Raw genomic sequence first — 26,470 nt, 5'->3', positions numbered from 1 at the left:
TGAAAGTCAGTCTACAAACTGGCTGTTATAGCATAAAATGTCAACTTTTTTATAATTTAGGAAATAACTGATGGCATGTTTTTCATTTTTATATTGATATTTCCTATCATCAAGACATATCCTGAAGTATCTATTATCCAAGTTATAATTTATTAGAAAAACAGCGATTATGAAATATTTTTCAAATTATTCAAATATAATATTTTTCTCATTTGCAAAAATATGCTAACTTTCTGTTTGACACAGCTTCACTGACCCCCTCTGACTCCCTCGGCGGGACCCTCCCTGGGCCACGCGGCGATGGATGCTCAGCTAGCCTTCCGCAGGGCCATCCGTGGGAGGTATCCCTCCCCTGTGTCTTACTCAACTGTCCTCAAAGAAATAATTCTAACTCAGCACAAATTACCCAAACTGTTGCTTCCAACACAATGTTGAGTCAGTGTTGTATCTTAATCTCCAAAAATCACCTAAAAATTAAATGTAGTAAAATCAATAATTAAGATATCAATCTGTATAGTTCCAGGCTCGAGCAATTTCACCAAGCAGATGGGACTTTAAAAAAAAAAAAATTCTGACCTAAGTGCCACACACAGAGATGGACCAAAAGAAATGATATGAATAACCCAAATATATTCAAAACCTAATAGGTAAATTTGTTAATAACAGTCTTAGGAACACACTAGTCTCAGTAAATACAAAGTATGGCTCCTCAGGACCCCACAGGTCCACAGCCCAGTGATCATATGAGACGTCAGTCCAAGTAAAAATCAACCTACATAAATAGTCACTAGCCTTTGAATATAGATTAGTTTTTATAATATACCTCAATGTTCTTAGTATGTAGAAAACATGATTTGATGACAAGTATTAGAAGACTTAGTAAGATAAAAGCAAATGCTTTGCTCACGGATATGCTCAATATCATTATGGATTACATACAATGTGGTAAAAGAAAAAAAACCATATATATAAAAGGGCAACTGTGATTAGATCAAAGAAGAAAATAGTGGCAGAGAAATCGCCGTAAAATTTAATTTACTAAACTCTAACCTGAGAATCCTCATTAAGAAGGCCATGTCTTATTGGCAAAAGTTAATAGCAAAGCAAATTCAGTAAAATACATATTAAAGAAAAGTTTCATTTCACACTGATAAAGTTTTTAAATAGTTTCATTGATTAAAAAATGCTTCAAATATACATTACATTAAATTTCTTGAATTATCTATTTCCCTTAATTATGGGAAAAGTTTTCATGGAAGTTCAAATCATTAGTATAAATTAGTGAGCATTTATTCTAAATTGGGCAAAAAACTAAAATAAATGAAAACAAGGCAAAGGTTGGTATAACCGAAATACTGTACCTCGGTTGTCCTATTCACCATCATCTGCGGCAGTGTCGTGTGGGAGAAAGAGGGGAGACATTACACATTGCAGATGAAGCAAACAGTCTGACAGGCCAGAACGCATGCTGCTCAGGGGAGACGGTCGCGGAACCAACAGCTCATGCTCGTCTTGCTAACTCCGTTTCTACTGTTTGTGTGTGTGGGTTTTTTTTTTTTTTTTTTACTATAAATAGAATAAGCGGATTTCTAAAAAGCTGAACCTCATCTTTTAATGAAAATTTTCTTTAATTTTTTGTCTCCTTCCTCCTGAAATACCTTTGAAAGTGCCTTCTCCCCCTGGGTGACCGGAAGTGGCTGTGCGCGATCGCGGGGGCCTACTTCGTTCTCGGGCCCCAGGAGGAGGCTGCGGCCGCAGCGCCCTCTCCGCCCGGGCTCGGCCGTTACCTTGGACTGCACGTCGGCGTTGTGGTCGTTCTGGAGCAGGAGCGCGGCGGATTTGGTGTCATCCTTCCTGGCGGCGATGTGCAGAGCTGGCAGCCTCACCTTCCCTTTGGTGTCATTCTCCAGCAGGATGGCCACTGCCTGGTTGTGGCCCTGCTGGAGTGCCACGGCCAGCGGCGTAAAGCCATCCTAGTAAAACAGGAGAAAACGATCTTCCGTTACCTTCTGGAAGTTTGGGATTCAGCTTAAGCAATGGTGCATCTAATGTTTCAAGTAATAATTAAAATTGACAAGCAAAGCAAACGGATTTAACACTGCTGTGAAGACAGAAGTGGATTATAACCGGTCTCGGCTTCCTCACTGATGTAAGGGGACATCAAAGTCTCCCACTATGACTGCGTTGCTGCCGGTTTCCCCCGTTGGACCTGTTAACACTCGCTCTCTACACCTCGGAGCGCCCTGCTGGTGCCGCGTATGCAGAAGTTCCGTCTCCTGCGACATCCTGGGATGCCCGCCCTTGGCCTCCATCACGCTTGTTTTCAAGTCTATTTTGTCTGATGGAAGTACAGCTGCCCAGCTTTCTTTTGGTTTCCATTTGCATGAAACATCTTTTTCCACCCTAACTGTAGACTTTTATGGGAAAATCATTTTCCTCAGATGTGTCATATTATATATGCACTACCACAATAATAACTGAATTTTTAAATAATTGAATTTTAAGTAAACACATTCCTTAATAGAACGGAAGAGTAGAGCATAGTAGTCTAAGACAAAAAAAAAATAGTAGCCTAAATATGGATCTCTGTTTGGCAGGAATTAAGCACCCTGGGAAGGAGGAGCTAACACCCTGACTAGCACACGGTCAGTGCCGCTTAACAACAGAACGCGCATCTGACAGATGCGGGTTAGGCAATGTCCACCCGGTGTGAACATCACAGAGGGCCCTCCACAAGCCTGGAAGGTACAGCCTACCGCACCCCTAGGCCGTGTAAGTGCAGTCTACTCCTTTGCAGGAGAGGAAAATGATTTTCCCTCTACTCTTCTGGATTCTTGGCTGAGACATCCTTATAACAAAAAACAGATTAGCAAGAGGAAAACAGGCCGTTTAATAGCATGTTAAACAGAAAGCTTCCTAACACATATGTCTCCTATACACGTCTCCCCAGGAAAAGCAACCAACTCGTGAAAATGGCTGGCACCACCTAAAGTGCCATCTTCAGCTGAAGACAAAAGGCGATGTTGAGGTGGCGAGTCAGCTATGGCAGGTGACCAGGAAAAGCACCGTAAAACAGGCGAAGGTGGTTACACTGACCTGAGGCGCTGCCTTCTGCACGAGAAGTTTCTAGAGGTCAGGCATCCCCACTTCCCAGAACAGTGAGGGGGACGCCCTTGCAGATGGCGATCTCCCTCACAGAGGAGCTGTCTTTCACAGAGAGCACTTCTCCCTGGTTTTCAGAGCCTATCCCCATGTCCACTGGCTTCTAAAACTGACCAGCCTAAATGAATCCTTATGCCAAAGAGACATGTTCTGGGGTGACAAGGTCCTGTTCCGCCACGGCACCAGGCTACAAACCTGGGCCCTCTGTTGCTGTGCTAGACGCTGTGGGCAACGGCAACACAGCGAGGTACTTTAGTAATGCTTGAGGTGCGGCGTTGCCATGGCTACTGCTCTGCTGGAATCTGAGAGGGCCACAAGTGCCCACGTGCTTGTCCTGGACCGAAATGTTACGCAGCGCATCGTTGTGCACATTTGACTACCCTCTGCCACACCATGACAGCAGGTATTTGCTGACAGCACAGAAATTTATAATAAAGTTTTTATTCTTCAACTTCGGTAATATTCAGGAAGAAGGAAGAGAGTAGAGAATTATAAATGGTATGGGAGGGACACAGAACTCCCTCCAGAGATTTTAACTTTGAATCTCCCCATGTAGATTTCATTCTACTCTAGACTTCGTGGAGGAAGGGTATTTGCAACAACTTTTGCAAGTATCTCAACTAACTCTATGAAAAGGAAACCCCTATTAAAATTCAGCAGTTTCGTTTTTCATCATTTACCAATGCTACTTGCTATAATTATGGGAAATATCAAAACTGTAAATATTTCTTTTCAAAAATGAGTCTCATTGCCATATTGAATGATTTCATAATTATCTGACTTTTATGGTTACAGTGCGTTGATTAGTAATTACTTTTTGCAGATTAGGGGCAGTGCGTGTTCAGGTGATCGTCTTCTTCAGGCACACACACACATGCACGAGACTGTAGAAGGTGTCAGCGGAACATAAGCACCGAGGAGGGGGAGCTGTTTCACAGAATGATGGGCTGAAGGGAACATGCGAAGGTTTGTCCCCATGTGTGTCTCTTGATAATCATTAGGGCCAATGGCGGCGGGAGGGGCAGGAGAGGTTAATCAACTAAGTTTACAAATGCTCAGTCAGCAAAACTTAAGTTATCTAAATGATTAAAAACGAACAACACAGGCACATATGTGTCTAAGCTGGGATACGAAACCTCATGTGATTCACCTGCAAGAGCTGCGTTTCTGTATGGAAGTCAGGGAATGCTTCCATTTCCTGGCCATCTCAGGGTGACGTGCCTCTGCCGGTGCAGGGCACGCAAACGGTGTCTCCAGGCTGAAACGCCACAGGGGTCTGGGCTGAAGGAGCCTCGAGACATCGGAGGCGTCAGCAAGCCGAGTTTCCCTAGACCAGCGGTCCCCAACCTATCTGGCACCAGGGCCCGGTGCTCCTGTGAGGATCTAGTGCCCGATGACGTGAGGTGGCGCTGAGGCAGCCCCGGGGAGCGGCTACACTCACAGACGAGGCTTCGCTCGCTCGTCAGCCACTCCCTGCCTGCTGTGCGGCCCGGTTCCTAACAGGCCGCAGACTGGTACCGGACCACAGCCTGGGGGTGGGGGACCCCTGCCCTAAACCATGCTGGGAATGTGACGTCTACATGGTGAGTGGAAGAATTCTGTTGTGTGAAGGTTTCTTTAAGTAAATGATTCTAATTTCAAGGAAATATAGTAAAACAAACACGGACTCCTTTGTTTTGGCACATTTTTCTGAGGCCCAGAAGCAGAGCTATGGTCCCATATCGCTACGCAGGCTTTGCCTGAAGATATCACGTGCTACTCATGGACAGCAGTGTCTTGGAAAACAGTGGCCACGAATCATAAGAGGCAGGCCGCACCCACGTGGTGAGGGTGTAACCTGCGTGTGCCGGACAGACAGCCTGGACTCACTTCTCGCCAGGACAGTTGTCCTTTCCGGTCATATGCAGGAAACATGGTCCCATTAATGGTGATTTCCTGGGATTTTTTTTAACTAATAAGAATAACCTGTCAGAAAGTCATTGCAATTGAGTCCATAAAGTTTTCTCCCACAGGGAATGGACATGATTTAACAGATTATAATCTCTACCCTCAATACAGGGTAAAAGGGAGTTCATGTTTACGTAAAGACTCAGCTCTCCAGAAAGGAGATCATATCAGACACTAGAAATGATCGAGATGGCTTCTGGCTGACAAGCGCCCAGCAGCCATCCTTCACTCCAGGGCGGGGGTCAGAAAGCGGTGTGAGTGAGCCGCAGATGATGAAGAGGAGAAGCAAGGACCGCACGCCCTGGCTGACGGGGCGAGCGGAAGCGTGTCCCCACAGAACTGCTCTCCTCTCCTTGTCCGGCGACCTGCCCCCAACCTACCAGTGGCCCCTGCAGCATTTCTCCAAGGCACAGGTTTGCTGAGCTGTGCGCACGGTCATTCCTTCACGGCCACTGTCATAGGTCACCGTGGTGACATTGGCAACCCCGCACATTTTAGCAGGTAACAGGTTCTGTGCAGCTGGACACAAGGATCAAAGAGTTTGAGCCTGTGGGGTGGCGTCTTACCTCAGTAGCCGTGCTCTGATTAGCTCCATTTTCCAGCAAATATTTTACGACATCGATGTGGTTCTCTTGGGCAGCCATGTACAAAGGAGTGAAGCCATTCTGAGGACAAACAATAAAAAAGACAACTTCGGTCATCTACGAAGTTGAAACCAGGGAAGAATACAAGACAAGGAAAGAGAAAACGCTATGAAGTAAACCTTTGCAGTGGCGAAGCATACCATAGCTTCACATTGAGGAAGTAACACAAATATTTACTACTATAAAACTAGATAAAATCAGAGTGAACCCATCCCCACACATAATTCCTAAAAGAATGAGGAGAAAAAGGCACGGCAGAAATATTTCCCACATTTCTGTCTTCATTTCAACTCCAGAAATTCACATTTGTCATCACTTAACACTGTGTGAAAGATATTTAGTATTTTAATGCTTACATATTCTATAATATACAGAATTTTCACGATATATAAATATATAAAATATTTACATACTGTTGTCTGTATTAATCAACTCATAAACTATTCAAGCAGACCACCATTATCTTGAATGTATGCAGGTTAGTTAGCACTTTAAAAGTATAAATCATTACTCATTCCAGCATAGGCTAGGAGAGATCGCAAATCTGACTGAAAATAAAAAATCTGTATTTCAATGTTCTGATTGAAGCAGCATGGTTTATACTGAACATCTTATTTTTTAAAGCCATTCTGAAATTCTGACATTCATTTACTCAACTATTAACATGCAGCCACGGGCAGCCGGGCCATCACTGGGAACAGTGATAAACAAGACAGGCTCTGTCCTCACGGAGCACTCGCTCCGGTGACATTCACCACTGTGACATACTCACAGAGTTAAAAACATGACGAAAATTTCATAACTTGAGTTGAAAACTAAGTTTAAATTGCCACATTTTCTTTTCATTAGGTACTTTGCTACATATATAATACCCCATTAAAAACAAGACTTTGTAAAAAGTGAAATAATTCATAAACTCTGAAATCTAACAATTCTGTCCAAAAAAAGTCACAGTCCTGAGCACAGTTGACTCCCCGTAAAATCCCGGGCACTAATGAGACCAAGTGAAATACAGACCAGACTGCAGGGTTTTCAAAAACTGAAAAGGAGAGAAAACAGCTCTTGAAAAATTCACCTACAGACATTGTATAAGTGTGGAAACATTATTCGAATGGCCAAGAGCCAGCAAAATATAAACAGTATACAAGTAGAACAAGAAATTTTAAATATGATTATCAAAGAAAACCTGCAGCTTCAAATGGGGGAGGAATGTTCGGAACTAGGGGCTACGGTAAGAGGAATCGGCTGACCACGTGCAGGGTTCAGGAAGAGCGTGCGCTGGACAGCACGTCTTTGCTAAGTACGAACAGGTGAAACCCTGTTTGCTCTGAGCAGCGAAGAGGTGGCGGAAGGGTGGCGTCAGAGATTCAGGGGGATGGGAACCACACGTGCGTGTGCAGCGGGGACACAAAACGCAGGCACAGACATCTGACAGGGCAGCGACTGCTACACGGCCTCTTACACCCGGAGGAAGGGGACAGGCGGCGCTGCCAGGTGTGCAGGGGAGATGTGCCGTCCTCAGGGCCGGTTCCTGGCTTGACAGGGACACCTCCAGCTGAGCCAGGCAGAGGGCTCGGAGGGGGACATGCCCAGCTGGTCCCCCAGCCCCGCAGACCCTGCTTGCAGGCCACGCACAGGCGCCCGGTGCTGACACTCACTCAGACAGGGGGAGGACAGGGCTTACCTACCCAGCAGCTTCTCAGTCGACATGCGGCTTTTACTGTTGAAAGCATTGTTAAGTGGCCTCCACGCACTCTTGTCCTGGGCCCGGCACATGTCAGTGCACGGCCAGGGGAGGACAAAGAAGAGGGCGACACCAAGGCGACGGCCTGCAGCGCGAGGGGGACCTCGGCTGGCAGGCATCGTGAAAGCCCCATGCCTGCTCCACGATGGGGACGGGGGCAGGAAAGGGCAGCGGTGACAGGAACGGTTCCTGGGCTTCTGCCACAGGCACTCAGACCCAGGTGTGCGGACTGTACTCCGCAAGTGACCACAACCGAAGGCCCTGTTTGCCAGGGACAGCTGAGTCCAGCACAGCCTCCTCAGTGACTGTGAGCGGAGGCTCGGTGGACAAGGAGGCAGATGGCCGCACGCCTAGGACGGTCCTGAGCCATGAGTGCTGTCCCCGTTTGAACCGAGGCGGCCGAGGCTCCAGTACTTCGGTAACTTGGCCAAAGTCTCCCAAGTAAGAAATGGCCTGAGTCACAAATGGGAACCAGTTCATGTACAGCCCTCCCCCCTGTGAAGGACGTGAGCCTTGATCCCATCCACGTGTGGGCCTCAGCCTGGCGTGGCACACTCTGCTGAGGGCGCCCGGGGGCCGCCTTGCCCCACGGCACCAGCGTCTGCCCTGCCCATCAGGTGCCCCGGCCCAGGGCCTGCGCTGGGCATTCGCCACCGAGACAGCAGAGGTCAGTGCGCGCACAGGTCATTAGCTTCTTAAAAAAGGTTACGTGTTGGACATAAGGAGAACACAGAGGGACAGAGAACTCAGCTGGATGAGGAAATTAAGTCTGAAGGACAGCATGGGAGTGACAGCTGGAAGACACTGGGAATGAGACTTGGTTTGACTTGAGTCACAGAAACCTTGGAGCTGGGCACAGGAGCAGAAAGCAGGAAAGGGACTTAAAACAGGGGAGACCCAGGGAGAAGGTACATGGAACACATGGGCATCTGCGGAGAAGGCAGGGTGACCAGTGGGAGAGGGGACTGAGACAGGGCACAGGGAGGGGGCCGGTCAGCCCCACCTGCAGGGGAAGGACTCTGACGTTTACGCTCAACTCTGGGGAGTCACTGACGCTTTTAAGCGGGGAGGGGAGGGTGACAGGGTCACACTTACATTTAAAAGAGATTATTAACTTGCCAGGTGTGGGGAGGATGAATTGGAAAATGGCCAGGGTATAGCCTGGGGGAATAAAAAGAAGGTTTTTATGATAATCCAGTTGAGAAGTGAGGATTAGAAATAATAGGATTTGTTGTATTTATGTAATTATATTCTACTTCAAGCTTTCAAAGGTTAGAAGTGTTTCCAGTCTATATTAGTCATTGATAATATTTCTCAGATTTATAAAGTTATAACACTCTTAAAATTACTGTTTCAAGAATTCAAGCACTTGTAATACTGTAAAAAATATTTTCCCACTTCCACTAGTGATATAACTATGAACTGATGATCAGGGCTTAGGCACTGGTGAGAATTTCTTTGGGTATTGGATTATCTAGGAAAATGAATAAATACGAGCTAATATTTATATATCCTCTTATCAGATGTAAATTTACTGAAGTTTTTCGGAATAATGTTAATCTATTTGACATTGGTAACTCATTTCAAAGAAATCATACAGAAACAAATAATGTCAGTATGCAAAGTAATAAATGGTTTAGAATCAATGTTTTGGACAATGACTAAAACTCTAAGAACTATCATTACCTGTTTTTCAGGACCTTAACTTAATTTTGTCAGCACATATAAGCTTGTTCTTTCCTTACACAAGATTCGTCTATTGGATGATTTGAAATGATCTATCATATAAAGTTATTTTTACCTTAATCTAAGAATCAATGTAACCATTCAATTCGACAGGTCTTTTTTATAGCACCAGATTTGTTCTAAAAATTTTCACCAAGGCACTGGACTAGGTGTTTTGAAAGTAACAAATATGTACGTAATACAGTTCCTGCCCTCAAGGATTCACAGAATACACGTGTACAGAATCACTTACACTCAGCACATACCGCACCCGCCCCAAGAAAGCACGAATGAAGCGACCGCGCTGGAGAAAGCAGCCGCAGGGTGAAGAGGCCGCCAGCTCCAGGCCAGCACCTGGGCCTGAGAGGACATCGGGGGCCTTCGTGAGACCAAGATGTAGCTGTAGGGAGAACACATGTCTTCGCTGTTCTTTTCCTGTTTCATTTGTACAGTTGCTGCCAGCGCATACTTCATTCGGGGAGTTCTGTTCTCGAAGCCTAATATTGAGTCTAGTGAATAGTAAGTAGAATTACTGAACGTGAGCGGGAGCCAAAGCAAGAATGCATCTGCATCTTGGAAAAAAATTCAGACAAGTCTAAAAATGTTTTTAAAAATAATTCAAAGATCTCTTGGCCAGAGAGATAACAGAAAACTGCAATTCATGGGTGACATACAACCACCTGGCTAAAGATAGACCTGACATGATTTCTTAGCTCAAGCACAAGCTAAAACGGTGTAAAGGGATCACGAAACCTTCAAACGGTGCCTACATTACCGTTCTCTGTACATTCCTCGTTCCTTCTCGTTCTCACTCTTGGTCCTACGCTGCCAAGCTTATTAAGCATATTTCAGTGATTCAAAGAAACTGCCCTATCTTCCTAGGTTAGAACGTTACAGCTACACGGGAACACATCATTTCACAGCTGAGCAACTTAGGCCAGAGACTGAGCAGACGGACGCCAAGTGAGCCATCCAGCTACAGAGGTCAGAGACACGATGGGAGGTGAATGGACACAGCAGATGCAGAGATGCTGGGAAACACATCGCCAGCCCTTGTCACCTTTCAGGCCTTGACAGCGTCCCCTCTTTGAAAGGCCTTGCTCAGTGCCTGTCACAATGCTTAGCACATTGCAGCTCCTCAATAAATATTTGTTAGATGAACGAATGAAGTAGAACGGGATCCAAGTTCTTTTTATGTCTGCAGTGGTTTCAAAATACATCTTCGAATTCTTTGACACCCCTCCCTTCACACGTGGAGCCCAATGCCCTTCCCCTGAACGTGGCCAACACAGCAATCGGGAGCTGCTGGCAGGTGCCTGGAGGCCGGGTTAAGGCCCTGCCGCGCCTTGTTCTCTCTGGGAGCAGCTCTAAAGGAGCTGCGCCGCCGTGTCCGGATGCCACTCACGCTCAGCCTGAGGAGAGACTCCGGCAACAGCCAGTGCCAGCTTTCCACCTCAGTGAGAAAAGCAGCTTAGGGTGAAACCCCCAGACCCAGCAGAGCCTTGCAGCAGCTTCCTCCCTGGGCGACACAGTCACCGAACCTCATGAGAGGCAGAGCTGTGACCGCACAGCTGAGCCACTCCTGAACCCCCGCTCCACAAAGACTGCGATGATAATGTTCACTGCTATTTCAAGCCACTGAACTTTGAGCTCATTTGCTCTGCAGCCACGGCTAGCTCGCACACGTCCCACAAGGTCGCACCTGACCCGCCCTGCCCAGCACACCTCTCAGCATGTACCCTACGCTGCTTCCTTTCTCTTTAGGAAAGGAATGTGCGTCTTACAGTTACTTTCAAATAATTTTCTAGTCATACAACTCTCTTCAAACATCATCTAACCTAGAAACTACAAGAACTATCAAACACGGCGGCACTGTTTAACGCTGACTGAGCTCCGACTTCAGTGGTGTGTCCCCAGCCGCAAAGCACCAAGACCACGGTCCCTGGACTGGGCTGGGTTCCGAGGAAGAGCTACACGAGGGATCCTTCCAGTAGAATGGAGGGTCACCAGAGCTACGAGTGACCGCAGCTGGAAAGCCTGAGCCTTTACATTAGGAAGAAGGAATGAGCGCAGCACGCGGCTTCTGTTATGTGCTCAGATGAAGCAATCTAGTCTGAGAGTTTGCAAATTACAGCTTTAAATCTTGATAATACTCTTAATTCCATGTGCCACTTGCTAGTTTTCTGAGAGTATTACATGCACTTTCCATATCTACTGTAAAACTCACCAACCAATTACACAATCAATTTCAATGGGAAAAAATGGCAACAGTTATAGATGGCTCTGGGTTTGAACCTAGCGAGAGCAGCACTTCCCTTCCGATGCAGCCTCTCCTATGCAGGAAGGTCAGTGTCAAGATTCAGGTGTTTCCCAGAGCAGAATTCTCCCCCAGCCTCGGCCATGCTGCGAGCAGGCTGGCCCTCACCCGGCAGTCAGCGCTGGTCGGGGATGACCACTCTAGCTGCCATCCCGGGTACAACCATCACGTTCTTCCTCTCCATTAGCCTTATGAGAGAGAAGGTCAGGAAGCATCCCCAAAGCATCACCCAGCTTTAAGGTCAGGATGATTCAAATAATTTCCCTAAATATATGGTAAACACACAGCTGCAAAGGATATAAAAATCCAATGGGTACTACTAATTAGAGTCACAAAAATAAACACTGTTCTGTGTATTCCACGGGTATACTTAGGGCAAAAGAACAAAAGATGCAATTATACACTTGCTTCGTAGTTAAGGAGATATTTTATTAATTAAAATATCATACAGATTTTCTCGGATGATCTGAACTTGACAATCCTTTACCAGGGTTAAGATATTATGAGTTATCTCAACCACCTTATCTCCAAAGGTCCCCTTTAAGGGATTATAGCTAAACCCCTAAATGACATTAAAATGATTAACGTTCTAAATCTAGGGAGGTTAAATTTTATGGTGTATTTACCATATCATCTTGTCTTGTCCAGAACTAAACTATTCGGGCCATTTAATAGAGAAAACTATGGCCCATCATCACTAAGCCATGGACACACCCACAGGTGGTGAGATTGAGGTTTGAACCCAAAAGGACTCCAGACTCGGGGCACCCTCCACTCCCCTCAGCTGCCCCCTTCCAAATAGGATCAAACTGCCTCCGAGAACACCCACGCTCCCATCTGGGAACTGAACAGCGAGCCACCTTCTGTCTCCCTCTACGCCGCTCACTGGAGGCACACAGGGGCGCTCTGACCAGCGATGGCCATGAGCGTGGCACAGCCAGCTGCATGGGCAATGTCCCCGTGTTCTCCTGGATACCAGAATCATTCCAGTGTCTGTTTCCAGTGGGCAAGAAATTTAGGGGGGTGGTTGACAGGGAAGAGAAGACTACATGCTTTGTATTTGTGACTTACCCTGACAACCCAGTGAAATAATTAGTGTATCTCTATGCAACTTAAGGAAATGAACACTCACGGGGATGAAGCAGCAAGCCTCAAGCTCCACACTACTGAAAGCATGGAGCTGGGGCTTGAGCCCACCGGGAACGAATCCTGAAGCTCATGCCCTTTCCACCACACGACTCTGCCATGCGCGTTAGCAGCAAGTGGGAGAGTATTTTATCACGTCTGGGTATCGCAAGCCATCAGAAACACCACTGAAAACACTGTCTTCCCATTGAATCTGCCATAATCCCTGCTTTCAGCTCCTCATGGATAAAGTACCAAGAAAACATGTGAACTATTTTACATACTTCGAGTTCATCATTTCAGTTAACCCTATACATCAGCTTAAACTAATCTTCCTAAAACTACTGGAGTTTACCTAACTTATTTGAACTTCATGTCCATGAAAGCCAAGAAAATCCCTTTTTTATTTACCCAAGTATGAGGTAGTTTTTTCTTGTTTGCAGTTGAAGGCATCTTAGTTGACAGAGACAGCTCACTAAAATAGAGCTTATACTATTGCAATGCATTTAAAATAAAGCATTTTCTAGGAAATTCAAAATATCACAAAGCATATAGCAGAAATGAAAGCATTAAAAGCAAAATTTACTACAAGTATGTTATAAACATATAACATATAACCCTGAGACACATCTGCAGAAAAAAATATGAAAGATTGTTAAGATTGTTAATGCTAAAAACTACAAAAAAGCAGATGGATTATTTTCAGTAAGGAAATAAATTTGCTCTTCCAAGTGTTGAGATTTTTAAAATAACTTTTTTTCTGTTTGAATGGCTAATATAAAACAAGGTATTCAGGGGTAGATTTTCTTCCATTGTTATTTTTACACATGTAATGCTAACTTTTATTTAAGTCGTTAATAGAAATGGCAAGTTTATCTATCTCTGGATTTAATGCTTTCTCATTATATCACATAAAATTTTATAATAACCTATATAAATGTCTTTATGTTGCATATAATAATTTTAAAATAAAAACTAAAATTAAATCTGCAGATGCCATGCCCTTATTATTCTCTATAGAAGTAATGAAAATGTCTCAACATTAAGATAAAATTTTAACATAAAGTTAAGAATATTTTAATACTGAAACAAAATACAGTAATTCCTTGATACATTTCCTTTAAATAAATTTTTCTACTTTCAAATTGCTGAACAACATAGATTACTAGGTTCAGATCCTTAGTATGTAATAGTTTGTTTGGAATATATCGCAAGTGCTTTAAGTGTATATTTTTAAGCATCTTCATAAATGACCCACTAGCTTAGAAGAGGAAATGTGCCACCTCCAAAAGCAAAAATACTGAGAAAATTAAGTCATAACAATCACTGTGAGGTGCTTTTATTTTCCCTTGACAAAGTCAAATCCATAAACCTGAAATAATTGTTTTGAATTAAGCCATACCAATAATTCAATTGCTTATTGTTTTATTATTTTGAGGTTGAGTAAATATAACAAGGATCAAAGAATTTTGACTCTCCAGATTAAAATACTGAAAATAAGCTATAACTCTTTTACTTCTCTTGCACAATATACCCTCCCAAAATGTTTTTAAATTAATGATTACCACACAGGTTTCTTATTTCTACTCGTGTTGCTGAGAAAATAAAATGTTCTTCCAAGTCTTTAAAAGCACACCTAACACATGAAAACACCATATGGTTCATTTGGACCAAGCCACCTACAGCTCCCACCTCCGATAACTGCCCCCGCCGCACGGCACCTGGCGGCCTGGGTTTTGGCAGGGCACCCACAAGGCAGCGCGCAGCAGCACCCTGTCAGTGCTCAGGCCGCATCCACCAAGTCCCGTGTCCAGTGAGATGAAATGGCCACTTTCTTCAGCAATGTCAACCATTTTCTGCCATTTAACGATTAGAATATTTTGCACGCCGATTCAAAAATTGAAACACACAGTCGATAGCATGCAGACACTTAAACACACTCCATTTAAATTCAAACATTTTTTTCTTAATTTTCCAAAGTAAAAACTTCCTTTTCTTTTATTGCAAAATATTTCCTGTAAGTTTTCTCAGTCATTCAACATCGGTCAATCCAAGGCCATTCTTCCCTCTGGTCTAATATTAAATTTATCTACCCAACAGCAGGCTAGACCCACTAAGCAATTTCCCGAAGCTGTCCTAACTTAAATCCCCTCACGGAAGAGAAAGCCCGAGTGTGATACCTGAGACTGTGCGTTGATATTGGCTCCCTCCTTAACGAGAACTTTGACAACTTCTGCTTGTCCGGCCAGAGAGGCGATGTGAAGAGCTGTGTTTCCTTTCTGTTTTGAAGAAACAAAACAGAAAATGTTACCAGTTTCCAAATTTCATAGAAATAGACATGTATAGGCACTTTCAATTTTGCTGATTATATCCAGTGGTGAGAATTGGCCATTCTATCAAGATTGCAGCCAATGTTGGGAAGAAACCATTTTTCACCATCAAAGCATTAACCATCCCATATAATGTCTTCCCTCCTCCATCACAATTCTGCTACATTAAGAACATAGAAAGAATGAGTTCTTACTGACCACTCTCATACAATTGTAAGGGTTCAGTTGCCTCCTCTTTAAATGAGGTGTGTTAAGTAAGATTTTTCTGGATCTACAATTCTACAATTACAATCTATGATTAAAAGGGAACCTATATTTTAAAATGTCAACAGAGTTTAAATAAAAGGAAAAAAGAAAGTCATAATAAATAATTAAGCAACCAAAGAGTAGTTGGTTTAATGAATATATTATATTAATATGGGCCACTTAGGGAAAGCAAATATATTCAAACTGACATTCTTTCAATATTTGTTTATCATTTATTTGATGCGGTCAAAATAAATGTTGATAAACGTTTATTCTCTCGTTAAGTTCAAATTAAGAAATTTATTATATAGTGATCTTATATTTTAACTTCTTTGAGATTGCTGGAGTGTTTTGTTTGTTTTGTTTTTAAATCTTCACTAGCATTGCTGTCTAATATGCTGTGAGCAGGGCCAGCTACAATTTGCAAGTTAAGCAAGCGGTGCTGGAAGTCCCAGTCACCTGGCCCTACTGCCAGCATATTCCAGCATTCTTTCCGTCTCTTCCTGGTTCGACCAGTACCCTCGCTGCAGGCCTGACTGCCCGCCTCTCTCTGTATCTCCTACAACCATGGGTTACCTCAGGCTAGCACTGGTTAGCGGGCTTGATTCTGACTAGATACAGTTTTTTTTCCAAATTAAAATTGCACCTTCTAAAGACAAAGATTTGTCATCACCGATGATTTTTTTAAAAATATCTACTGTTTCTGAAATGACTCCCCAAAGAAAAGATTCAAATGTACTTCGGCAAAAGCAGAATGAACAAGGGAGCAAGTTTCTAGTATACCCAGCATCTTGTACATTTCTTTACATACATTAATTACCGTGACAGAATTTAATATTACCTTAATAATTAAATCCATGATCCAAAATCTCTTTTCCATTAGAGTATAAAAAATTTATATTCTCTTACCAAGTTAAATAAATACATTAAAAGATATAACAATTTCAATAAAGCATAAAAATTACTGGTTCATTTCCATTGAGATGTTTACTATATAAACTTAGTTTAAAAAAATAAATTAACCTTAGTAAAATAGGGCTGTTAACAGAGAATTATATGAATCTAGTCTCTATATCAATCAAAGGAAAAAAGCCAAAATATTAGAAACTAGGTATACAGAATTGTCTCGTCTGCTACGTTCCTAAACGAAACAATTCAAACTCTGCAACGTTTAATGCAAGAGGTTGTGATTTCAGTTCCGCTTGTGATGAATCTTTGTGCTCCAGCAAACCTCTGAAATGTATAACTAGAGAAAGAAGCTTTAACTCGCTTCCTCTTTTCCAAATACGTAAATTCTACCAGCATGAACGTTACCTTGGTGGCGGAATCCACGGCGGAGCCTCTTCCCAGCAGCTCCTGGACAAGCCCCACATGGCCCTCCTTGGCAGCCAGATGGAGAGCGTTGAGTCCATTCTGCAGGAGAAGAAACAAGGCCTCAGAAGTGGAGAGTTATGAGGGAGACAGCTGTGTCCAAACCAAGTAGAGAGCCCAGAGAGAGACAGGCTTGGGTCTCTGCACTGTCCCCTTTCCTTTACCTCAGCTCGAAGCTATTACGTTCAGAGAGACTCATTTCCAGTGTTTTTGAATCAGAGAGGCAAAGAGGTAAATATTAGAAATGTGGATTAGGCACCTTCATGTAAACACACTTTTTTTAAAACTGAGAAATATCTAAATACTTTCATGCTGAGAAAAAGAAGACTATCATTTATTGTGCAAACCAGAAATAAAATTTTTCCCAGAACAGATAGCTTTAAATAAATCCTACTTTTTAACAAATTGAAGAGAAATAGCCTTTTCATTAAAGGTGATTAAAAAGCCATAGGACAATTTCTAAGGTAACATAACTTTGTAATGACAAAATTGTGCTTAAAAGGCATTGAGTTCTTTAAAAAGTAATAATAATAAAGTTTATCTTATAATCTCTGGTAGTACTGTAGTATCTGGTCTTATCTAAATTCCCAAAAACTTAATTACTCACCATAGCATTAAAAAAACCTTACTGAAGATGTCACTAAATATGATGTCTACATACATTATACTGGCTTAAAGCGTGAAAGTAGCTCTCATCAAGCATATCAGGAGAATCAAATACAAATTGCTACGTGGCAAATCTCCTGTCTATGGTCATTGTAAACCTTGTACTTAATGGTTTTCTTATGGAAAATATTCAGGCTTTTATATGTGACTCAAAAATAAAGTAATATTTGCAAAACATGGTCCTGCTTTCTCACCAGCATCGACTTTGAGGAGCTGATATAGTTGTACTAGAAACACATTCACATCGTAGTATCTACATACTAACTGGTGCAAAACAATAGGAATTAAAGCATTTTGGAAATTTATTATTATAGTCTAGAAAATTTAGCAAATGAATCAATAATAAAATAAAAACTTGAAAAAGATGGTGTTTTATGACTCCTGGGTTCTACTAATATGCAAATGATGTTAGCTGTATTAACTATACATAAATTATTCAACAAATAAAAATTATTTTTCACTCCCTTTACCAGACCAAGGAAAGCATTTCATTTTTAAAGTTGTTTTTCTAAGCTAATTCGCCAAAATTCAGTCTCCCTGATGACATGAAGTACTTAAATAGATCTAACCTACTTCACAAACTCATTCTGACAGTATGACCACTGGGTAGAATTTTCAAGGAGATAAGTGAGCCTGATGATATTAAAGGGCCTTTAATTTTCTGACATCTGTTTATTCTATATATCCTTCAGCATGACATTTTATTGGTTTTCCTACATCGTTTACAGGAAGAAATCTTTTACTCTATCATGAGCCATTATGTAGATATTTTCGGAGAGTGGGTTCATCATTTCAATCAGTAAAAACCAAATATTCCAATCATTGGGAGCTATCTAGATGGCCAAGAAGACTAACATTAAAGAACTTCACATTTTAAGACGTTTATTCTAAGAAGTTGTTTTTCCTTTTCCTCTGTTCTGACCTCTGCCTCCATCTGAGGTTTTGGAACCTAAAAGTCTGAAAGGCCCTTTGAGACCCTCTAGTCCAGTGATTCACCTGGCACTCAGGCTCAGGACTGACACAGAGTTCTACCCAATAAATACTGTTGCGTGAATGAATCTAAAGAGAGCACAGAAGGGATATTTTAGTACGGATTACAGTTGCAATCAGTCAAAACTATTTATTATATATCTGAAAGAAGACAACTGAGCAGTCCTTAGAGTTTTCAAGTGATATATATATATATATATATATATATATATATATATATATATAAGCATTTTTGTCCAAATGAGAACAGAGATATTTGGTTTGGAAATATTCTTCCAGGTGCTTGAGGCCAGCCCATGGAACGACTAAACTTACTCTGCCCAGGAATTGTTATGTGCTTTCTAAAATCTGATGCCATATAATCAGTAAGTTCTCACTCAAGGGGCAAACAGCAGGCTTGGTCAAATAACCGGATCTCTCCAGGTATGACTTTTGGGCTGATCCGCTCTTTATGAAGTTCCCCTCCAAGACTGGAGGGACAAGAAATCATTTTACTTGCTCTTTTGCAATTCTTTCATTTAAAAAAAAAAAAAAAGTTCCTTTCTGGTGACTGGTATACTTTATCAGAATTTTCCCATTAGCTCACTTTTACTTTTTAGAAATTATTTTACCTGATGTCAATGTTTAACTTCAAAAAGTTTAACCTGTAAATTAAAATCGCCAACTGAGGAAACATGGAGGATTTCCCACCTTAAGTTCTCTGAAGCCCTGTATCTACCCAGTTAGATCAGACCTTCTGGACTAAGGCCCTGGCTTCTGAACTGTAATCACCGAATGAGAAGAGAGCATTTGCCAGTGATTTCTCCTCTAGTTCCCTATTTTCATACTTCCTAGTGCCATATCTCCCTATCCGATCATGGAAATATTTTATTGTGCACATTAGCAAATAATATATATCAGAGTTCCCCTTACCAGCAATATCACTGTATGAATAACAAGATTTTAGATAATTTAACAACAGCTTTATCTTTTAAAAAGGTGAACTGGAAAATGGCTCCCCAATCATCGCTTTCTCTACGGTACAGGAGCCTCACTCTGGTCTTTGTTTATCTCTAAAATTCTACAGTGTGGGCAGCATGTAGGATAAGTCTGCAGGGAAACTTGTTTACATTTTTCATAAAGAGCCAAGCACTACTAAGCAATCAATCCTTTTTTGCTTACAATAGGTGCTCCGGACTGGTTTGGAAACGATGCCAACAGTGCCAATCTGAATGTAACATTCCACCAACTTCAAACAGAAAGATTAGAGAATTAAGATGTTTAAAAACTATAAAATTTTCTTCACTTCCATAAATGACCAACTCCTGAAGTTTGAGGGTTTACGATACCTTCTCAATATCCCTCCAGGAGATTATTTCTCCTTTCAGTCTACAGTGCCAGCTCAGCTGAAAGCCTTAACTTGATGACCAGACTCTCAGAACACCGTTTCCATGTTTCAATAAATATCGACAAATACTTTTTAAAAAATTAACAAAGGTAACAAAATACTGTCTTAAATAGAATATAGCTGATGCAACTTACACATGAAACTTAAAAACACATTAAATTAAACAATTCCAGGAGCTAACCTGAAGATTCCAATGCCCAACTATTTATTTCAGTTTACTTATAGTTGGTGCAAATCCAGGGCAAGTTCTAGTACTTTCCCAGTTGTGCCTCCCACACTTTCTTTTCATATCAAAACATAAAGTATTGTCAGTTTCTGCATTTATTTACCAGCACATTCATCATGAGCCTATTGAGTTCTGATTGAAGGGTCTTCTACGATAGTTTTATTTAATAGAAACATTAACCACTCCCCCTCCCAGATTAGTATCAGGGTAGATATTCAGTTATAGCACCAGAAAGCAATGTACTTGGGGCATCTCTCTACTTTGCAGAAATGGCTTCACTGAGTTATGAAACATCACTACACATTGTTTTTCAAATAAGGTGGATGTAAGAAATGCCCATTTGAATACTATTTAAGTCCTATGTCTATCTGATATTAACTATTGGTGAATTCAAGGAAAGGAAAAAAGTTTAGTAATAGAAAAAGCTTCTACACTTTTCACTAACCTTTAAGAAACTCGCATAATTCAATGCGTTTGTCTTGTTTACTAGCTTCTAGAAAACAGAATAATTCTGTATCCACAGGAATTCGGTAACACGTCTTCTATTCCTCTTATTTGGTCTTGCTTTCACCTTGTTCAGTTTCATGTGAATGTCAGAATCACAGCACATGTGCGTGTGTGTATATGTTGTGCCAACATTTCATATTGTGAAAATTTTTCAGTCCTTTCGTATCTCAAAACAGCCCTATGCCAAGTTCCGGTCTTACTAGTCTGACGTGTTCCTACCCAAAGGATTTTTAGGCAGCGACAGCACTCGGATCGATACCGCTGCTGATTCTGATTAGCCACTCAATGACTCAACATCCGCAGCAACACTTCGGGGAAAAAAAGTTACAAGAAAATTTTAAATGATTAAAAAGTCCAAAACAAAATTTTAAGAGGAAATCTAAAAACAGCAGGCTCCGTGGGGAACCGGCAGCGTCGGCCACTGCGCGGTGACCCCACCGGGGCAAACGCGGAGGGAAGTTGGGGAAGCCCAGGGGGCGGCGCGACGCTCCCGCGGAGAGGGCCGGAGTCGCCCCTCGACGCCGGCTGCGAGCCGCTGCTCAGCAGCGTGCGCCCCCCGTATGTGGCTTTCCTCACGACAGTCTGGCGCCCCGCGGGGACGACGAGGCGCTGGGGACGCTCAGAAACGCGCCCTCAGCAGATGCGCCGTCGGGCGGTCCCTCGGTCCGCGTCGGCTGGTCTCACACACGAATGACGACGACAGTGACGACGACACAGTCGCGGGCCCTGAGGCGAGCACATGGGGCCAGGCCCTCCTCAGGAGCGGCTGCTCCCCTCAGGGCTGTCCCTCTGGTGACGCCGCCACCAGGTTTCTGGCTGGATGAAGCCGTACCTGGCGGAAAGGCCTCCTGCTGGTCACCTGGGCTCGTACTCCCAGCAGGGGTCGCACGGCCACCGCCTGAGCACGCCCCTCAGGCCGCCGCCCCTCAGGCCACCTACCGCCAAGATGCGCCCTCACCGGGCGCCCCGCCCACACTGCGCTGCCCCGCCCAGCGGCCTTATAAAGGAGCGGCCGAGGCTCGAAATTCCACCAATAGGACGGAGACCTTCCCTGTCCAATCAGAGCTGTGCAGCCCGAGCCTCATTTGCATCTCTAACGACCAATCAAAGTTTCTCCTGCCGACGCCGGTGCTTCTTGGACCAAACTGTGAGGATCTGGACCAGTTAGGGACAGGGCGGGCACGTTCCTGCGTATCAGCAGCTTCACCTGTCTTGGGGAGCTTTGTGGTCCAAGTCATAACTATGTGACCACACGGTAAAGTCACTGTGGGGTGTCCCTTGTCATTGGTAAAGGTCAGGTATTTCAGGAACATTAATATTATTTTGAAAATTGCGCTTTGACCTTACCTTCTGTTTTAGAGAAAGGAAACACAGGATGTAACTGACAATTCTGTACCTTACACGTCAGTAATAAAAGGTCAATATAAACACTCAATACATTTTAAGAACTGTAAACCTTTAGTGTCTTATGTCGGATTATGTCCAGGAAATGGTAAGTGGTAGCCTGCATTATGAAGTCACCGCAGTGGAGCTAATAAATTTTACACGTGGTAAAAGTATCTGAACCTTAATGAAGCTTTTATTGACTTGTAAGTGGCTATAAATTATTGTGTTGTTTTTTTTTACGAAAAAGTTATAGTCTATTTTTAACGTCTAGATGTTAACCTTGTTTATGACCTTGTTTATATTAGAGTATGAAACATTACTAAATGCATAAGAGAAGCATAAGTGTATGAGTTTCAGAAACGGAACAAATGCTAAGATTTATTCTCTTTTCTGAATGTATAAGAGATAATAAATAACTTACTAGTTTAATCTTTTAAAGAAAATGAAGTTTAATAGATATGACCATTTAGAAAAGAAAAATGAAAACGTCAAGTTTTTTTCATTAAAGAATACTCTCTTGTGTGCTCACTCTCATCCACACTTTAAAAGGGGAATTTTTTTTAATTTATCCTCTTATTTCTCTATCCCAAATTATCACAGTCGGTCACCACGAGTGAGAGGCATAAAACAGAGAAGCGGGAGTCTGGGTAAGTAGCTGATGCTGGCCACGACGTAAGACAGCACCCTGGCCAGCACCCTGCGGGCTCAGGGCGCGGCCACTCGCCCCAGGCTCTGATCTGCCCCAGCAGTGGCTCCGGGCACCAGTGTGTGAGGCCTCCAAGGTGGCAAAGGACAAAAGCAGGCATTCACACGTCTGCACACAGACATTCAGCACATTCGACCGAGACATCAACCTGGGTGGCTGGACACACGCGCAGAGGGCGAGTGTCGCTTCATGGTCACACAGGCCCGCCGCCACACGCCTACCTGGTTGCAGGTGTTGATGTCTATGCCCCCCTTCAGGTACTCCACGACTTTGTCCAGGTTGCCGGCTCTGGCCGCGCGCAGGAAGCTGGCATTGCTGTCGGACTGCGGAAAAGAGAAGGCCGTTAGTGGACTGCCCGCATCAGGCCAGCCGCAGCGAGGAGGCCGCAGTCGACAGTGCGGCTGAGACGCCTCGGGTGTGAACTATTTCAGCACTGAGCTTGCAGCACTGAACTTCACAGTCCCCGTGTAAGGCAGCAGCTTCCCGCCTTTCCAGGGCACAAAGCCCATGGGAGCTGCACCCCGCTCTGTCAGCCCCTGAACCTGAAATGGGAATGTTGTCACTGCTTGACTCTCAATCTCCAGCCACGTCTGAAGATGAGCCCACACTGCCCCCTACTCCACTGTCACCGGTCACGTGAGCATCGGGATGCGGGTGACTTTATTCAGAGCCAAACGTCTGGCCAAAAGGGATCAGAAAACTGAAGAAATGAGAGGTACCAGCTGTCTCCCTTCTTGTTTGGTTTTCAGGTGAGTCTGCAGGACAAGGCTGGGCAGGGGTCACCTGGCAGGCACTTGTCCCCACTACGGGGCACACGGGAAGCCTGGGCCAACTGGTCCCAGCGGACCCGAGACAGAGGCTAAGCGTGGCGCCCATGGCTGAGGAGGGCTGCTGGCTGCAGGGTGTGCTTGAGCCCCCAACCTCTGACCGCTCCTGCTAGTCCCCTCCCGCCGACCATGCCCACGGTGTCACCAGACGCCCGCCCACCCTGTGCACCACGGGGTCGCCTTGTCCGCATGACCACAGCCGTGCCCGTAGCCCACACTTCGCGCTGAATCACACGCCCGCTGAGTGCAGTGCCCTAGCTGGAGAGAGTTCTTGTCGGACGTCCCTGTCCTCGGCCCCATGGCCACCCACGCACCCTGGGAAACTAGCAGCCGACCTGAAACCAGCTACTCAGAAACATGCACTTGGGACCGTGGGGACAGGGGGCCACCCACATGCTGCCTCTGAAAGCCAGTTAGCTGTCCCCAGCACGTCTAATCGCGTGGGGTTAAACTCTGGATGGGGCCTGGGGAGCTCTGTCACTGCTGCAGAAGAGACAGCCACCAACAGGTGCAGAAGGGGGCCCGGAAGGGATGACAACGCGCCTGGACACACTGCTGAGGAGGCTCGAAGGGGAGGTGTTGGTCTGGGGGCCATAGGCTCCCCAGCACCCAGCAGCCCCCGCCTACCCCGTGGCTAGCCTGTGGCCCCAGCTGCTGTGACAAGTTTTCGTGACTGCTTTTCTCTCCTCAGAATCGCATTTTCAAAAAGGAGAAGCAAGCAGACTTGCAGCCGGTCCCTGGAAGCTCAGCACAGCGTTCCCAGCGACGTGGCCGGGCGAGAAGCAGTGGGAGCACACCGGCTGGGCCGCCCTGCCAGGGACAGCTGCAGCAGCTGGCCCACAGGAGGCTCTGCGGCAGGCTGGACTCTTCTAGGACCCGGTTAAGGGATTTAGTGCTCCCAAAATGAGAAGATGTATTAGGAACACATTCTAAAAACACAAAAATGAATGAAAATATGATTATAAAATACTTTATAATGAATGCGGGTTTCAAGAACAAACTAAAACGAGACTTTGAAATCGAGGTAAAGATGTTGACAGAATGGGGGTCAAGCATGGAACGGCATGGAAACGCATTTCCCCCGCTTCCACAGACACGGGCGTAAGCCACCCATGACGAGGTCAATCTGCGATTAGCGCTCGTGGCGAGAGCTCAGGATACACAGCCGTCATTCTGGCTGCCTTCGGCCAACGCAGACGAAAGGCTTCGGGGGCTCGTGGTGAGAGACACAGAGGTTTCTGCCACGCTGTTTCCCGCGGAGCGCAGCACAAGAACCCCAAAGCTGAGTGTGAGCAGGGGAAAGTCTGCTTCCAGAACAGGCTGCTGTCTCCTGGCTCACCCAGGGGGTGCCCCACAGGAAAGCACAGTAAGGAGAAAACGAGGCAACAGCGACTCCTTTGGGAAAAGTGTCAGACAAATGAGACCAACCGCTTTACACGCTGCTGCTTTATGTCCCTAGGACTCGCGAACCCCAACACAATGGAACTCATGCCCGTGAAGTCTGAGCGTGACGCGGAACTGGAACACTGAGCCCCAGTTATTTTAATCTGCAGCAGACGGATGTCACTACGCGTGCCCCCTTCACTGGCCTCGTGCGGCATCTCAAGCCAAGAAACGCTTCCTCTCCGATTCTTGACATGGTTTTGTGCGTCTTTTGCATCTGAGTGTTAGAAAAACAGAGGACTTTCTTGGCACCAGCAAGGCGGGCGTGAAAGGCCAGGAGGGACGTGCACTCAGAGAGCCACGTTATCCCCAAAGGGCCAAGGGGCACATCTCCAGGGACCCAGAAACTGTGGCTACGATTTGTTAAAACTTCCGTGCTTCCGTTTCATTAGCGGCCTGCTGAGGAAAATGCATGTTCCCGGGCATCTCGCTGGCTTCCCTCCCCTCAGCACGACCACGCGACTGGCACACGCCTCTGCGTTCGTGATTCGGGGCACGGCAAGCAAAGCAGAGGTGACATATAGGTGCACGAGATGCACACGTTTGCCACAGTACAGAGAATGATCAGGAAATCTGGTTACCACGCATGGCAGGATGGGACAGACGCGACGAACCAAACATCCCCAGCACAGCAGTCGGCAGCACACTGCAGTCGCACACAGGCCTGAGGCCCGGGGCCCACTCTGCACGGACCGACTCACGTGGACCTCGGCAGCCAGTTTAACAGAAGCTCCACAGTGAAACATTTTCAGTTCCCAGCATGGCCTTTATTGGATTAGGGTCTTATCTCTACCCCAATACTAATTTAATCTCCAAGCAAATAGAGAGAGCTTTAAATGATTATCAAACAGCAGGCCATTAAAACTGCCATTAGCAAACTCCTCTGATGGCTGTAAGTTTTATTGTTCTAAAATGGGGGAAACAAAACCTTAACTGTAACAGAAACAGCAACGCTGGGGTCAGGAACCTTTTTTTGTACTTTATTCGAGTCTGCTGAGCCCCTGTCCGCAGTGTGACTGGCCAGCGGTCCCAGCTGCCCAGAAAGCAGCGCCATCAGCTGGCACACAGTGGGTCGCCCGTGCACTGACCGACCAGCCCAAGGGACGCGCCTGTCCACTGCGGGACCCAGGGACGTGTGTACTTTCTTACGGTGCTATGACTCCTTTGTGAAAGCAGGGTCGTCGTCTGCCTACCCGGGAGGCCCCGCAAAATAAAGAAAACATGTTCAAGTCATCCCAGGGAGAACATCCTGCTACGAGTGTCACGAAGGGAGGGTCACCCACGATCCTCAGGTCTCTTGCCGGGATTGCTGGGGACTTACGCGCACGTTTAGCCACCCCTGAGTTGCACATGGCCTTGAGTCTTTGCCTCCATTCCCTCATCAAAAAGCGACTGTACTTTATGAAGCTGTGAGAACCACACAGGAAGGTTTGAGGGCGCTCAGCCCAGTGACGGGCCGGACGGCACTCACCGAGTTCATTTTGTAATTGTCGTTTTCCTCGTAAATGGTCCATGCAAAACAACTATGCCACATTGAAGTACAGAGGCTCACACCCGCTCGTCTTTACCAGGCTGCCACCGTGAGGCCCGCAGACCGGGAAATACTGCGACGGGCAGGTGCGGCGGGCCACGAGGCTCCAGGCCTGGGTGTGCAGTCTGCGTCCCACAACGGGGATTCTGCAGAAGAAATAACCCTGACCCACGCCCTCGAAAGCGTCAGC

At 44.9% G+C, this 26,470-nt stretch overlaps 1 protein-coding gene across 26 annotated transcripts in view; it reads right to left on the bottom strand.

Annotated features, from left to right (window-relative positions):
- ANK2 (ankyrin 2) overlaps nt 1-26,470 on the bottom strand; it is a 167,208-nt gene that overhangs the window by 96,438 nt on the left and 44,300 nt on the right. For 22 of the 26 annotated variants that reach the window (XM_036233406.1, XM_036233408.1, XM_036233417.1 and 19 more), the window contains exons 2-7: nt 22,701-22,802; nt 16,555-16,653; nt 14,845-14,943; nt 5,676-5,774; nt 1,788-1,973; nt 1,362-1,385 (exon numbers count right to left, since the gene is read on the bottom strand). In XM_036233406.1, coding sequence (XP_036089299.1) covers nt 1,362-1,385; nt 1,788-1,973; nt 5,676-5,774; nt 14,845-14,943; nt 16,555-16,653; nt 22,701-22,802 — 609 coding nt within the window. The remainder of the gene's footprint in view (nt 1-1,361; nt 1,386-1,787; nt 1,974-5,675; nt 5,775-14,844; nt 14,944-16,554; nt 16,654-22,700; nt 22,803-26,470) is intronic. The other 4 variants (XM_036233398.1, XM_036233414.1, XM_036233418.1 and 1 more) reach the window with 1 other exon arrangement.

The sequence above is a fragment of the Rousettus aegyptiacus genome, unplaced genomic scaffold (assembly GCF_014176215.1).
Source record: "Rousettus aegyptiacus isolate mRouAeg1 unplaced genomic scaffold, mRouAeg1.p scaffold_m13_p_16, whole genome shotgun sequence".
NCBI lineage: Eukaryota > Metazoa > Chordata > Mammalia > Chiroptera > Pteropodidae > Rousettus > Rousettus aegyptiacus.
Note: the sequence above shows the minus strand (reverse complement) of the source record. Positions and strands in the feature narration are given on the sequence as shown.